The sequence below is a fragment of the Notolepis coatsorum genome, assembly GCF_963971535.1.
Source record: "Notolepis coatsorum genome assembly, chromosome: 14".
Taxonomy (NCBI): domain Eukaryota; kingdom Metazoa; phylum Chordata; class Actinopteri; order Aulopiformes; family Paralepididae; genus Notolepis; species Notolepis coatsorum.
In genome coordinates this window covers 51,940,898-51,957,681 of record NC_140178.1, presented here as the reverse complement: position 1 = coordinate 51,957,681, position 16,784 = coordinate 51,940,898, and the positions used below count along the sequence as shown (strand labels likewise).

The 16,784-nt window shown below is 45.9% G+C and overlaps 1 protein-coding gene across 2 annotated transcripts in view; it reads left to right on the top strand.

Annotated features, from left to right (window-relative positions):
• prkar1aa (protein kinase, cAMP-dependent, regulatory, type I, alpha (tissue specific extinguisher 1) a) overlaps window positions 1-16,784 on the top strand; it is a 65,051-nt gene that overhangs the window by 14,331 nt on the left and 33,936 nt on the right. For both annotated transcript variants that reach the window (XM_084329589.1, XM_084329588.1), the window contains exons 5-6: window positions 2,200-2,261; window positions 2,352-2,398. In XM_084329589.1, the coding sequence (XP_084185715.1) occupies window positions 2,200-2,261; window positions 2,352-2,398 (109 nt within the window). The remainder of the gene's footprint in view (window positions 1-2,199; window positions 2,262-2,351; window positions 2,399-16,784) is intronic.

Genomic DNA, 16,784 nt, shown 5'->3' with positions numbered 1-16,784 from the left:
AAATTAGTTTAAGATATTGAACTGTAGTTACATTCAGCAGGTCGTTATTCAATAGATTAAATTAGATTAAGAATAAAAAATAAACATTTGAAGAGAATCTCAAATACATTATTTTATTTAAGTGTAGGCTATAGTTAGGCCTGTCACGATAACACATTTTGCTGGGCGATTAATTGTCCCAGAAATTATTGCGATAAGTGATATTATTGCGGTTTTGAGAGAAATAATTTTTTTGAGAAATGTATTTCCCAAAAGTTTTCAATCAACTTTTTTTTTTTTACTAATATAATGATAATAGCATAATAATGCAAGGAAACCGTTTCAAAGTGCAATAAACCTTTATTTAACATTGGAAGACATTTTAAATATCCTAAATTACTACCTAACCAATCAGATATGAGGTAGCGTCAGAAGCAGAGTAACCTCGTTCCCAGTTTTATCTCCGTGAGAGCAATGATAAAACGAGCAGAGCAATGTGTGTGGACAAGAGGCGGGTTGCTACGTTTACTGTAGGAAGGGGCTTTTAGACCCATGTTTTTATTTTTTGCTTTGTTTGTTTACTGTAGCTCGCGGATTATGTGATGGGCAAGCTACTTGGAAAATGTAGTAAGCTACACTACCAGTTACTCTCGATTAAAATATAGCTCAACAATAATCAAATAAACGCAAATATATACTATCTCTATTGGAATGGAGACTTTTCAGCACAGGATAAACTAGGGATGGGCAAAAAAAAACAGATCGATTGATCACATGATGTACTTGAGTACTCGTGGAGGAAAACGCTGTACAAAATAAACGTCTTTTCCGGTGTTTTAGACTTTGCTCTTTTATTTTTAAACCCACCGACCGGAAGTATTATTGTTATTATCCTAGCAGAACCTATGAGCGGACAACTTGTGTCGTCCGGTTCTGTGTTTTTGAGCTAATGATAAAACAAATGTTGAGATTGTTGGTGAACAACTAACTTTAGGTTAGTTTTAACGTTAGCTACTAACGTTAGATGCAGCTACTACAGGCAATCAACGATGAGGAGGAAGCGTCATAGCATCAACGCTAGATCTTTAATCTTTATTTAGCAGTCCAGTTTCTCCGGGCAGTAGCGTATAGCGTTTGTTCACGCTACATCACTACTTGGGTCTAAAAATAGCTACACTACAAAGAACGCTACTTGGTTCAAAAGGAGCGACGCTACCATCACGCTACTGAGAAATGTAGTTAAGCTATGTAGCGTTGCTACTGCCCAACATACGCATGGTGCTCACAGGAGCTCCCGTGCTGTACTCTGTAGTAACGTCAGCGGCCCGCCTCCCCACACGGAGAGGTACTGGTTCCCGCCTCATTAAAACAAACACGCAAATAGCAATTAATTGCGCCCGTCAAAATCATTGCATTCATTTTCATTATTGCGCGATAAATTGATTTATTGCTTATTGCAACAGGCCTAGCTATAGTTAATATATATATATATATTTTTTTTTTTGACATGGGGGCTCAACAATAAATGACAATCAGAAATGTCAAGTTGCATGTTGTTATTCTAACCAGCTTAGTTCTGTTGCATTTCCAATTTATTTATTTAAACGATAAATTTATCAGGGATCGATAAGGGAATCGATAAAGAATCGGATCGATAAGCAGAATCTATAATGGAATCTTATCGATAAAATCTTATCAATTCCCATCCCTATGCATATGTGATGAAAAATGTACATCACGCATCAAATGTGATATTGACTGAATGCTGAGCCCTCTCTCTCTCTTCCTCTCAGATCAACAAATAGGCACTAGCGAACTTAAACATTTGACTAACTTATAAACACGGATCAGAATATCAGTCAAATGTAATGGTGTTCTACTGAATGTCATTATTTTCTACCAGGAGTTGGTGTTGAGATGGTTTTCTCTGGGTCGGTGCTCTGTGTCGACACAGTCTGCAAGTGTTTCACATGGTGATCTTTGTTGTTGAGATGTCAAGTAAAGATTGAACTGGTCTTACACAAAGTGCCATGCCATTGAGCCGCCACTAGGGGCAGAGTGGCTAAGAGTGAATGAATGAATGAATGATGAATGACTGAATGAAGGAAGGAGTTAGTGACGTTGCTGGTCATCTAAAAACAACATTCACTGAAATAATAAGTTGCCATTGAGCCTCATCAAGTATTGTCATTGTAATTACCTTGTTTACATCTTCTCTAGTGATATCTTCGATGCCATGTTCTCAGTCACCTACATCTCTGGGGAGACTGTTATCCAGCAAGGTGCGTCATCTGTAGCACACTCTTCATTTGAATACATCTTGGAATTAGGACCTGCCTGCCTAATGTGTTGTTTGTTTGTTTCTGCTTCAGGTGATGAGGGAGACAACTTCTACGTTATTGACCAAGGAGAGATGGATGCAAGTTATTTTCTTTTTGTTGGGTTTTTGAAATGGGTTTTAGGCTTTATTCAGACTGCAGGCAAATCTGATTTGTTTCTCAAATCAGATATTTATTGGCAAGTGACCAAATGGGATTTGTCTATCCAGACATCACCAACCTATTTGCATGGGTCGCTGTGGTAACGTTAGCTACTGTAAATGGTAGTTGACACTAGGGGTGGAACGGTTCACAAAATCGACGGTTCGTTTACGGTTTTCGGTTCGGTTCATTGTTTTTTATTTAAAAAAAGATTTACCACACACAACACCAGTTTGATTAGTGGGGAAGGGGGGTATATTGACGAGTTAATACTTTGACAAATGTTGCCTATATTTTTCAGTCAGTTCGGTCTTTGTGTGCCAAACATTATTAAAGGTAAACTTTTTTTTTACCAAATAAATGAGAAGCATGTTTAAATCAGCAATGCCTCCCCTCTTGCTGTACCAAAATCTCTCCTAGCTCTAACCGTCACTGTCAAAATAATGTGCCTGATGTCAAATGGCCTCATTCTTTCAGTTTTTGCATGACTACGTCCTTGAGAATAACTGAAAAGTTTGATTCTTTTTAGGCTATATATCTTATGTTGATGTATGGTATTTTTGGAGTGTTACATTTATAAAAAAAAAAAGAAAAAAAAAAACGACGTATACCGAACCGAAAACCGTAAACCTAAAACTGTGATACGAACCGAACCGTCGATTTTGTGAACCGTTCCACCCCTAGTGTCAACTACCATTTACAGTAGCTAACGTTACCACACGGTTCGAATGCGTACTGTTCCACCCCTAGTTGACACCCATATACCGTAATTTTCGCACTATAAGCCGCACCTGAATATAAGCCGCAGCAGCTAAATTGAATGATGTGTACATATATAAGCCGCACTGGACTATAAGCCGCAGGTGTTTTAATGTTTAATTACCATAATAATTAGCATTGGGACACAATACTGTCGGACAAATAACAAGAATTAACTCATTTACAACTTTTATTAAGTTTAGCAAATAAGGGAACAGATAAATAACATTTCAATGCAGTCAAAAAAAGCTATATTTCTATTTGTACATTTTCGGGTTTGGTCACGTCAAGTCACATATAAGCCGCACTGTTATATAAGCCGTAGGGTCGAAAAATGGGGAAAAAAGGTGCAGCTTATAGTCCGAAAATTACGGTAATCATAGCTGTTTCTGTAACCGGGGGTCCTGAGTTCACCTGAGTTGCCTGACTGTAGAACTTAAATAAAATAATAAACGGGATGTGAGACGTGACATGTTTAGTCACAACAACTTTATTTTCTTCTACTCCCCCAAAACACAACAAGGCGGAAGTCCACCAACCTTCTCTGTCCTATGGCACCTCAAAAGGGACAAAACACCTTACATACAAGAACACATAATAAAACATAGAACAATTCATTACATTACTAACTAACAAATGACAACTACAACGTGTTGTGCTAACAACTTTTAGTTAACGAAAGCCTATTGTTACATTAACACTTTAAGTGCCGGAAACGTGTTTAGGCGTCTTTCCTAGCCATGCTCAAGTTGCAAAAATCTGTGATCGGAATCATATTTCCCCTCTGCAGCCTTCACACACAGTTCTGATCTCCTCTCAATCCTCTAGCGGTTCAAGAGCGCCATCTGGTGGCCGATCGGCAGATCGCCCAACAGGAAGTCATGTGGATGAAGTGGTGATCACCCATATTACTTCCGGGCACTCGCTATAGGTCCCGGGACTCGAGCTCGACACAATACATAGCGATCCGTTGCCAATAACTCGATAAACAACATGATTTGGACGTATATACTATTATACAACCTGGAAATGGACCGGGTATTTCGACATCCCATAATGGAAAAACTGTCTACCCCACGCTGATCGCCCAACGGCCCGAGGAGACTGGGGTGAGTTTTAGCGTGTAATATTACCGTGTTCGATACTAACTGATCTGATGAACATATGACCCACATTAGATGAATGGTATAACGCTGCCCACGGAATTATAAACGCCCCCTCGCCCATCCGGTCAACATCAGATGACGTGTAGTAACTTCCAGAAGTACGTCCAGTTGGAATTTTTTATATCGCGCCGATTGCTATCAAACTGTATTTCATCATCAATATAATGCATTTGGGGCTATAAATCACGTTCTGGAGAAAGCTGCAGAAAGAGATGAAAACATACTTATACTTTAGACCATATTTTAGTATGAATATGTGAATGAAAAAGTTTAACGTTGCTACACCATGAACAATACATATAGGACCTTGAATGGGCCCTAATAATGGCAATCTAGCAATAGAATTTAAAAAGTTATAGCCCTGCAAAGAAGGGGAACTTCTCCATGTTAAATAGAGCTGGCAACGGATGGTATATCATGAATTTAGCCTTAGGCAATCAAAGTGTTAACATTTTGCCGTTAGACAAATTGATTAGCCTAAGCTAACTAAATTGATTAGCTATCAATGTTAGCCATTCTGATGCACTTCCGTCACTCTGGCTTAGAAATCTCTGGTAGAAATCCGATTATGGTTTGGATCATATCTGCAAAAATTGCATTTCATGATTTCTTGCTGTCCAGACTTTCTAAAATCAACCTGGAAACAATCTGGATTTGCAAAAATATATATTTGCACTGGCAGTCTGAACATAGCCTTAGGCAGGGGCCTTTGTAGGTTATATGTGGTGGTGGCAGGTAGGGCTGGGTGATATGACGATATTATATAAATATCGGGTACAGTTCATTAACGATACACTTTTTAAACGTATCGTGGATATCGTGATGTTTTGCCCAACTGTCGCGTCAATCTGGTCCACACGTTGAAACTTTTGAACAGTGCCGCCCCACACACACTACTGCATCAAAGTTACTACTTATGATAACAAAGGCATTCGTTTTGTGGAATTAACGTTATATAGTTACACGTTCAATAACATCAGCGTATTTACATAGCAACGTCCGAGGTCGACCTAGATATAGCAAGCATTAGTCGTTCATATCTCAGCCCGTGCTGACTCAGTTGTGCCCATTCTGCGGTCTGTTAATAAAGTTTTCAATCAGACAGATGTATGGAAAGGCTTTTATTATAACATCCGTTGCAGTAAAATCATTATGCCTCCAGTCGTTTAGTCATCCTGCGGAGCTAAAAGCTAAACGTCGGCCGCGGGGAGCTACCGCTACCATTGTTGAACTTGTTGTCATTGAGCTCTCCAATGGCGAAAGTAAAAAATGTATATGCGCTTGCCGATTGGTTCTAAGAACAGCAGGGCGGGTGCAAGCGGTGTGACGTAATTGGCAGACTCGACTGTCAATCAAAATGATTATGTTTGCCGTCTGAATGAATGAAAACGTTATTAACAGATTGCAGCATGGGTACAATACAGTACAGCTCAATACAACAACAGTGGACTGGAGGATGCAGACCAGAGAAAGACTTTCGTCTTGTTTACATCAGGGTCCCCCATTTTCAATTAATCATATTTCATATCTGTTGTGAAGGGCCAGATTAAACCGAATATATATATTTATTTATATATATATATTTAATTGTATTTGTATATTCTCTAATATTCCCTGATATCCCTTGTATATTCCTTGTACAATATGCATTGAATATCCATTCTAGCCTACTGAACATCCCATAATAGTCTCCATTCTACTATTGGTCGAGACCTTGGTGCCAGGCTGCCATACCCCTCAGACCCAGTTCAAACGTACCGCTCGACATGTACGAACAAGTCCTAGTTCCGCGTAGGAATTTGGCTACCGCACCACTAATGGGACTATTTGTTCATAGTGCGTATATATACTGCGCTACTAAAGTAGGACTTTCTTTTCAGTCCAGTTTCTTACCCTCCAATAGAGTCACAGACGTAAAGCCTCCCCGCGACGCCACGTGTGGGAGTAAGGCCAAGTTCGCCTACCATCGGTATTGAGACATCGTGTATATTAATATTTGAATAGTCATATTTGGCACTATATCGTCGAGTTGGACGTAGTCTATTAAGCTAATAATAGTCTGTTAATATATAGTGCTTCGTGCGGTGAGAATACTACCGTAGTCAGTACCCCATCGTTTCGGGCAGAGAACTGGCTGCTTACCCAGGGTGGTTGTGTGAAGCTGCACCCGAGGAGCCCCAGAGCCGACGAGCGAGTGGACCTGTATACCGGATTATTCTACCGACGACAGCCCGCCTTCCCAGGCACGGATTATGCTTTGGATACTTTGATTATTCCATGGATAAAGACCCCCGACACTGCCGTGTGTTGGAACCCCCCCCCCTGGAGAGGACGCAAGGTGAGGAGACGCTCTGCAAGACGAGGTCGCTTCACGTCTCTCCCCCGTGGACCGGAGAGAGCCGGCCCACAAAGAGTCCACCTGCTTTCATCTGTGGTCCAAGGATCGCCGGCGCATTGAACGGCACTACAGTGGGTTCACCTGGGATACCCTTGGCCGGACGAGGCAGCCGGATTCTACCCCCCCCCCCCCCCTCCTACTCCTGTCGGCTTACAAGCGACCGGATTAACCCCCTCTAGTGTATCTAGTATAATCATTAAAGTATCATTGCTGTTATTCCTTAACTATTCCAGGTCGTATATTTACCACCTGCGCCTTCAGAGATTGGACATTCTCTATTGATATACCGACGAATACTCCTTGCCATAAAAGTGCATACTATTTCAATTCATAAATGTAATTAAGTGATTAAGTGCTTATCCTACACACCATCGCTGTGTATAAATAAAGACCTGTTTCTAATTCGTACATTTGTGTTGGATCCGTTTCATCTACGTGAGAGTGTTCATGATAATATATTTATGCCGTGTACTGGGTGGCCGAATATTAAGTACAAAGGTAGTGGTAGTAAGTATCATATCTAGTAATACAGTCAGGGAATTGTACCCCTCAGTTACAATTGGTCCTTCGAGCCGGATGGTAATTAGTGTAATATTAATATAGTGTTATTAATATTGAAATGGCCTATGATGAACACTCCACGAAACGATCCTCCTAACCAACGCCCGCAGCGCGAACGACGGCTCCCTCAGTACTTAGAGGCTTACGCTGTCAGTCAACAACCTAGTCTTCTACTAACAGTAAACGCGGTAAAACTAGAAAGTAAAAGTATGTCTAACCCCAACGCCCAGACTACCCCGACCATAGAGGCCCCTACGGGCTCTAATGTAACTGACCAAGTTCACGGTGGGGACCAGTGGGAACCAGACATGACTTCACACCCCGCCAGTACTGAAGAAGTAGTCCCCGATGAGTCCCGGGAGGAATACAACGCTACCGAGAGAGAACTCAGCACGGAAGAAGACGGGGAGAGCACCGTGGAGATAGAGCTCCAAGGCTCCGCAAGGAGTACCCCGAGGGAAGGCTCCCCTATACAACCGCCTTCTCCCAGCGAGGCAGAGAGGACCCTACAGCAGGCCTTCCTCATCAGCCTGAACGCCGCTGCTGAACGCGACCGACTGCAGATCCAGCAGCGAAGCGAACACGAGCAGATACGTCTAGAAATAAGACGCATTCAGATGGAAGAGAATGTGGCCCGAGAACGAGCCGGTGCTCAACGGGACGCAGCGCGCGACAGACAGCAGTCGCAACTAATAGAACAGCTGATCAGACGGACAACACCCTCTCCCTCCGCCAGAGGCTCCAGGAACTCGTCTAGACACACCTCCAGGGCGGCATCCCCTAGCCGAGTAAACAACCCTGAACTTGACCAACAGACGAGGTCTATACCCCCCACAGACCACCTCCCCCCACCGGTCCAAGCGAGACCTAGCAACCGGGAAGGAGCAGCATATCCTGTGGAGAGGCTAAACCAGAGACTACAAGCACTGGATGACCTAACTGAAGACGAAGAGGAAGAGGAGGAGAACCACGCCCGAAGACAGCACAGTACTCTACCGGACCAGGAGGTCCGGTACAGCCCAGGCTATACTCCCGCGGAGCTGCGCTACAGACCCCCGACTCTATACACGGGTGAGCACGACGCACGACCCGCACCGAGGAACAGCACCTGGACAAGCGGGCCATGGTACACTGCCGGTACCAGCCCATACCAAGGAGCGGGAGGAGACTCGCCTAGGAGGCCTCTCCCCCAACGCTCGCCGATGTATCCACAGTCAGCGTCATACATTGGCACGCCTATGGTACCCGACTTCACCCAAGAGAACCGGGCCCAGTATACAGAACTCCGCATGTGTCTGGAGACCATGTTGGTGGATGTATTGGATGAACGCCACAAATACGCCATCCTACTGAAGCACTTAAAGGTACCCCGCGCACATAATATAGCGCTCGCCTACGCGACTTCCACCACCCCATACACAGCAGCGCTGGTAGCATTGGACCAGAGGTATGGGCGCATATGGGATTACGTGATCCAGGAGATCCGACACATCGACCGCTTACCCCCAGCAATAGACAATCGAGCACTGGACGACCTGTCCAATCGAGTGCAGTCCCTGGTAGGGATGTTGGGAGCGCAAAGAGAGAAGGGGAGGCATGAACTTTACGCCAACTCAAATGTGGAAAGGATCCTGGAGAAGCTGCCGCCCGCTCGTCAGGAGCGCTTTAGGCGGCAGAGGGACCACAGAGACCCGAATGGCCCCGAACCGAACCTCCTCGATCTAGCAGACTTCCTGGCGAGAGAAGTCAGCAGCCTACGGCTAGATACATTCGGACGGAGCACCCCTGGCTCCAGAGAAGGAACCAGACGACTAAATGATGGAAGAAGATCGGTGACTGTGATGCACCAATCGGAGTCAGTACCGAGCAGCAGGAGCCACAGTACCCCCTCCAGTACGGAGAAGTGGAAGACAGTGTGCCCCTACTGTGAGAAAGAACACTGGCTAGCGCAATGTGACTCCTTCCCCAAGCTGAACGCGGAGGAAGCAGGTCAATGGATAAAGTCCAACAAGCGCTGTTTTCGCTGTGCGCGCTCACACATGGCAGCCGAATGCCGCTTAAAGAAAAGGTGCACCAAGTGCGATGGAGCCCATCTGGACATACTTCACGACAGTAACAGACGGCGCCCTTCACCTGCCCCATCCAGCCGCAAAGCGAGCGTCATGTACATCGATCCCGCCAGCAGCAGTGGAGCCCGAGTACTCCTAAAAGTAGTGCGTGTGACACTAAGCTACCAGAATAAAGTCCTGGACACTTACGCCGTCCTCGATGACGGGTCAGAGAAGACCCTGCTGCTCGCCTCCGCTGCGGCCCAGCTAGGGCTGCGGGGAAGCGAAACCCAAATGACAATTCGGACAATAAGACGAGATTTGAAGACGATAAAGGGCGAGAATGTCTCATTCTCTATCGCAGCAAGCGGCCAGCCTGAGCGCCGGTACCAGATTGCAGACGCTTTCACCAGCCAAGAAATAGGACTGTCGCGGTACACATACCCCGTCGCCAAGCTGATGGAGAAATATGCACATCTGCGCAAGTTACCGATCCCGCTCATAGACAATGCTATGCCGACCCTGTTGATAGGCTCCGACCATGCAGACCTCATTGTCCCGATAGACCGGGTTCATACCGGACCCCGAGGCTGCCCTGCAGCAGTCGAGACCCGTTTGGGATGGACTCTCCAAGGCCTGCTCGCCAAATCTCTCAACCGAAGTACAGCCACTAGATGTCTCCACTCCCGAGTCACAGAGGGAGAAACCGCACTCCTGCAACACGTAGAGCGGCTATGGACCTTGGAACAAATGCCCTTTAAGAACGGAAAGAAAGACATTCGCTCTAAAGATGACATTTACGCAATTCACCTCCTCGAGACAGGGACCAAGAGAGTCCCGGTCAACGGCGTGTTGAGATACGCCACGCCACTCCTGCGGCGAGAAGGAATGCCTACTTTCCACGCCAAGACAGACGCCACAGAACGGTACCTGCTGAACACGGAGCGGCGCTTAGCCAAGAACCCCGCCCAAGAGAGTGTATACCGCGCTGAGATTGAGAAGCTCATCACAGCGGGACACGTCACAAAGATGGACATTAAAGAGGCTGACCAGACCACTGAATCGTGGTACGTGCCCCACCACAAGGTCCATCACAACGGTAAAGACAGCATAGTATTTAACTGCAGCTACCAGATCGGATCCCAAAATCTAAATAAAGAGTTACTGCCCGGTCCCACACTCGGCCCCTCCCTACTCGGCGTTCTACTCCGCTTCCGCCAGGAAAAGGTGGCCATCAGCGGGGACATTAAAGGAATGTTCCTGCAGGTGAGATTAGTAGAGGCGGACAAGCCCCTGTTACGGTTCCTATGGAGAGAGAAGCCAGGAGATGAGCACCCAGCCATCTACCAATGGGAAGTCCTCCCCTTCGGAACGACGTGCAGCCCCTGCTGTGCGACATTTGCATTACAGAAACATGTAGCAGAGGACCCAGCAGCGGACGAAGAGGTCCGACACAGCGTAAAGAACAGCTTCTACGTAGACAACTGTCTACAAAGCCTTTCAACCCAGGAAGAAGCCGAGGCTCTCCTGATTAAACTCCGCGCCTCATTGGTCAAAGGCGGCTTTGATCTCAGGCAGTGGGCCAGCAGCGATCCGCAAGTACTGCGCAGCCTCTCCTCCGAGGACAAGGCAGCCAGCAGCGGGACCTGGATGGCTACAATCCCGGGAGAAGCCCAGGAGATGACCCTGGGATTGGTGTGGCGATTCAAAACAGATTCGCTTCACTACAGACACAAGCCCCTGACTACAGAGCAGGGAAGGCCGGCGGCGGCGCCGACCACCAGACGGAGTGTGTACACAACACTCGCCCGACAATATGACCCGCTAGGATGTATTCTACCGTACACCACCAGGGCAAAAATGATTGTACGAGCATTGTGGGACAAGGACCAGGGCTGGGACGACCCCATTCCCGCACACCTTGCATCCACCTGGAGAGAGTGGGAGATGGAGCTCCACTCACTCCCAGGCGTTAATATGCGCCGAAGCTACTTCCCACCCACGGTGAGGCCAGAGACATGTAAAATGGACTTACACGTCTTCAGTGACGCCTCAGAGGTCGCATACGGATCAGTAGCCTACTTGCGGGCCCAAGACCAGGGGGGAGAGATCTACACAGCATTTGTCCTCGCCCGCTTGAGAATAGCCCCACGCAAGCAACAATCTATCCCACGTCTAGAGCTCTGCGCAGCCCTAGCCGGAGCGCACCTAGCCACGCTCATCCAACGTGAGCTCACCATACCGGTGTCTAGAACAATCCTGTGGTCAGATTCCACGACGGTACTCGCCTGGATCAAATCGGACTCATGCAAGTACAAAGTCTTCGTGGGAGTCAGAGTCACCGAGATTCAAGACTTAACCGAAGAGTTAACCGGAGAAACAGAGTGGCGCTACGTTGATACAAAACAGAACCCAGCTGACGTCATCACCCGGGGGATGCCCCTGGATGACCTCACCCGTCGCAATGTCTACAGTGACGGCCCCGCATTCCTAAGACTCCCGGAAGGACAGTGGCCCATGCCTATCCCGAGGGAAGCAAGTCCAGAGGAGGTGGAAATTAAGAAGTCTGTGTTCTGTGGATTGAGCACCGTAGCCTCCACCGACCCTAACATAGACGATTGCACGTCCATAGAGAGTGCACAACAAAGAACATTCCTGCGGTACCACCCGGAGTGCAAGTCCCCCGCTGATATATCAGCAGCTAACTACGAGGAAGCAGAATTGCTTCTACTGCAGCGAGCCCAGAGAGACTCGTTCCCCGATGAATTGGCCTGTCTACAGGGAGGAAAGCCCGTCCCATCCGACAGCAGATTAATTCACCTGGCCCCCGAGAGCGACGCTCACACCCTCATCAGAGTGGGTGGTCGCCTACGCAGAGCCCCCAATCTACCGGATGACATTAAATACCCGATCGTATTGAACAGCCGACACAAGGTCACAGAGCTGATTATAAAGAAATACGATGAGGATGTACATCACGCAGGAGCAGAAAGAGTCCTCAAGGAGATTGAGGGAGTACTTAACTCGAAGCCCCTCGGATATGTCTCCAGTGATGTGGCGGATATCGACCCAGTTACCCCCAACACACTCCTGATGGGGCGGCTAGATCCTGCATTACCCCAGACAATGTACCGGCCTGAAGAAGCGAACGGCCGACGAATGTGGAGGTACAGCCAAGTATTAGCCGACAAGTTTTGGAACAGTTTCCTACTGCACTACCTACCGTCTCTACAGACCCGCCAGAAGTGGGTAAAGGAGAGAGACAATTTGACAGAAGGAACAGTCGTCATGATTATTGATCAATCACTGCCCAGAGCTATGTGGCCGGCCGGCCGCGTAAGCAAAGTGATCACCGGTGCCGACGGCAAGGTCCGAGCAGCTGAAGTGCTCGTCCAGGGTCGCACTTACACCCGTCCCGTGGCAAGGCTCATAGAACTGCCTCGACTCCCAGACACAATCGATGATGACCATGACCCTACAATCCTATGACTTTGTGAAGTTGACTGACCCCTACAGCAAACCCTTATGTGTAAATAGACAACGCGATTAATCTGTCTCTGTTTAACTGATTAGGTCTGGGACCTATTCAGGGGGTGGCTGTTGTGAAGGGCCAGATTAAACCGAATATATATATTTATTTATATATATATATTTAATTGTATTTGTATATTCTCTAATATTCCCTGATATCCCTTGTATATTCCTTGTACAATATGCATTGAATATCCATTCTAGCCTACTGAACATCCCATAATAGTCTCCATTCTACTATTGGTCGAGACCTTGGTGCCAGGCTGCCATACCCCTCAGACCCAGTTCAAACGTACCGCTCGACATGTACGAACAAGTCCTAGTTCCGCGTAGGAATTTGGCTACCGCACCACTAATGGGACTATTTGTTCATAGTGCGTATATATACTGCGCTACTAAAGTAGGACTTTCTTTTCAGTCCAGTTTCTTACCCTCCAATAGAGTCACAGACGTAAAGCCTCCCCGCGACGCCACGTGTGGGAGTAAGGCCAAGTTCGCCTACCATCGGTATTGAGACATCGTGTATATTAATATTTGAATAGTCATATTTGGCACTATATCGTCGAGTTGGACGTAGTCTATTAAGCTAATAATAGTCTGTTAATATATAGTGCTTCGTGCGGTGAGAATACTACCGTAGTCAGTACCCCATCGTTTCGGGCAGAGAACTGGCTGCTTACCCAGGGTGGTTGACCCTATGTGAAGCTGCACCCGAGGAGCCCCAGAGCCGACGAGCGAGTGGACCTGTATACCGGATTATTCTACCGACGACAGCCCGCCTTCCCAGGCACGGATTATGCTTTGGATACTTTGATTATTCCATGGATAAAGACCCCCGACACTGCCGTGTGTTGGAACCCCCCCCCCTGGAGAGGACGCAAGGTGAGGAGACGCTCTGCAAGACGAGGTCGCTTCACGTCTCTCCCCCGTGGACCGGAGAGAGCCGGCCCACAAAGAGTCCACCTGCTTTCATCTGTGGTCCAAGGATCGCCGGCGCATTGAACGGCACTACAGTGGGTTCACCTGGGATACCCTTGGCCGGACGAGGCAGCCGGATTCTACCCCCCCCCCCCCCCCTCCTACTCCTGTCGGCTTACAAGCGACCGGATTAACCCCCTCTAGTGTATCTAGTATAATCATTAAAGTATCATTGCTGTTATTCCTTAACTATTCCAGGTCGTATATTTACCACCTGCGCCTTCAGAGATTGGACATTCTCTATTGATATACCGACGAATACTCCTTGCCATAAAAGTGCATACTATTTCAATTCATAAATGTAATTAAGTGATTAAGTGCTTATCCTACACACCATCGCTGTGTAGAAATAAAGACCTGTTTCTAATTCGTACATTTGTGTTGGATCCGTTTCATCTACGTGAGAGTGTTCATGATAATATATTTATGCCGTGTACTGGGTGGCCGAATATTAAGTACAAAGGTAGTGGTAGTAAGTATCATATCTAGGCCTGCCGCGATAAGCAATAAATCGATTAATTGCCGCGATAATTAAAATGAATGCAATGATTTTGACGGGCGCGATTAATTGCTATTTGCGCGTTTGTTTTAATGAGGCGGACCCAGTGCCCCTTGTCAGTCACAATGTGTCTATTCTACTAGCATTAACGTTACTCATACAAACAGAGTAAACACAGTTTTCAATCAATCAATAACAACATTAACGAGACCCTCGTTGTGTCTATTCTGCTAACGCTACCTCTGTGTCTATTCTACAAGCGTTAACGTTAGCTAGGCTGTCTATGCTAACGTTAACGAGCATTAGGCTAACAAGCTGTAACGTTACCAGTCGCGTCTATTTGCTAACGTTAGCATTAGGTAATAACCGGTTTAAAATGGATGGTGATTACATCACGTTGTGTCTATTCTACTAGCATTAACGTTACTCATACAAACAATCAATAGCGAGTTATATTGATCACGCTATGTACGATAGCCATGCTAAAACGCTAGCACAACATTAGCACCTAACCTAACAACAAGCCTTAACAAGTCAGCGATCTTTTTGCGAGACTAAACTCTCCGCTCGGTGGCAAATTGTGTTGATGTCGGTTTTGTTTAATCAATAAATGAGGCAGAATACACAGTGACTGTATCCTTTGTTTATTGCACTTGTGCCTGCTGCAAACATAATGATTATGAAATCCTAGAGACGCGTCTCTATTCAGTGGTCTGCAGTGTTTCACGTGACTTTTCTGGTACCCAAAAAGTACCTGATAAAATCACAACAATACTTCCGGTCCGGTCGGTGGGCTTCAAAATAAAAGTCTTAAACACCGGAAAAGACGGAGCGGTGGGCTTCAAAATAAAAGTTTTGGGAAATAAATTTATCCAAAAAAAAAATTCTCTAACCGGTCGCAATAATATCGCTTATCGCGATATTTTCGGGGGCAATTAATCGCCCAGCAAAATGTGTTATCGTGGCAGGCCTAATCATATCTAGTAATACAGTCAGGGAATTGTACCCCTCAGTTACAATATCTAAATCATATAATATCTCATTGCTAAATATATGCAATATATAATCTAATAATCCAATAATCTAAATCTAATATATAATATAAAAATGCTAAATGCATGGGTATTTTATTTTGTCTTTAATGTTAACTCAAATACTGTCTTGGTAAGCCTCATAATGAATTGTTTGGGGGAAAAAAGAAAAACATCGTGATGCGTATCGTGTATCGCCGAAAGGTCAGAAAATATCGTGATATCATATTTAGGCCATATCGCCCAGCCCTAGTGGCAGGCTTGTAGGTTATGTGTCGTGGAGGCAGGCTTGTAGGTTATGTGTGGTGGAGGCAGGCTTGTAGGTTATGTGTCGTCATGGCAGGCTTGTGGGTTATGTGTCGTCATGGCAGGCTTGTAGGTTATGTGTCGTCATGGCAGGCTTGTAGGTTATGTGTCGTCATGGCAGGCTTGTAGGTTATGTGTCGTCATGGCAGGCTTGTAGGTTATGTGTCGTCATGGCAGGCTTGTAGGTTATGTGTGGAGGTGGCAGGCTTGTAGGTTATGTGTGGCGGAGGCAGGCTTGTAGGTTATGTGTGGCGGAGGCAGGTTTGTAGGTTATGTGTGGAGGTGGCAGGTTTGTAGGTTATGTGTGGCGGAGGCAGGTTTGTAGGTTATGTGTGGCGGAGGCAGGTTTGTAGGTTATGTGTGGCGGAAGCAGGCTTGTAGGTTATGTGTGGTGGAGGCAGGTTTGTAGGTTGTGTGTAGGGCTGTCTTAAATACTTCGAAGCTTCGAAGCTTCGTTCGATGGCACAAGCTTCGAACATTAAAAAAAAATCGAAGTTAAAAAAAAATTAATTTTTTTTTTTTCAAATTTTTTATTTTATTTTTATTTTTACTTCGGTGTGTGTGTGTGTGTGTGTGCGCATGGGGCCATTGGGTGGGGCCGGGGGACAAATACACTGGAGGAAAGTAACCCAGCTCAGCACTGCCCAAATTATATCATCACTATTGCCTGTTTGAAGGATATCATCCTCAAACCCATATACACCACCTACACGCCTATTCTCAGTCCTTGCCCCACAATGGTGGAATGAACTACCCACCCCAGTTAGGACAGCCGAATCCTATCCAATCTTTCGCCGTCGACTAAAGACGCACTTCTTCAACCATTATCTGAAATAAAATTTAAGAAATAAAATTAAAAAAATCGAACCCTAACTAACCTTACTGTCATGCACTTGTCCTAATAAACTAACCTACACTGTAACACGCAACACTTTGATGAATATTGTTACTCAGCTGATAGAGTTGTATCCTTCCTGATGACCTGTCGTACAGAACTTGTAAGTCGCTTTGGATAAAAGCGTCAGCTAAATGACTAAATGTAAATGTA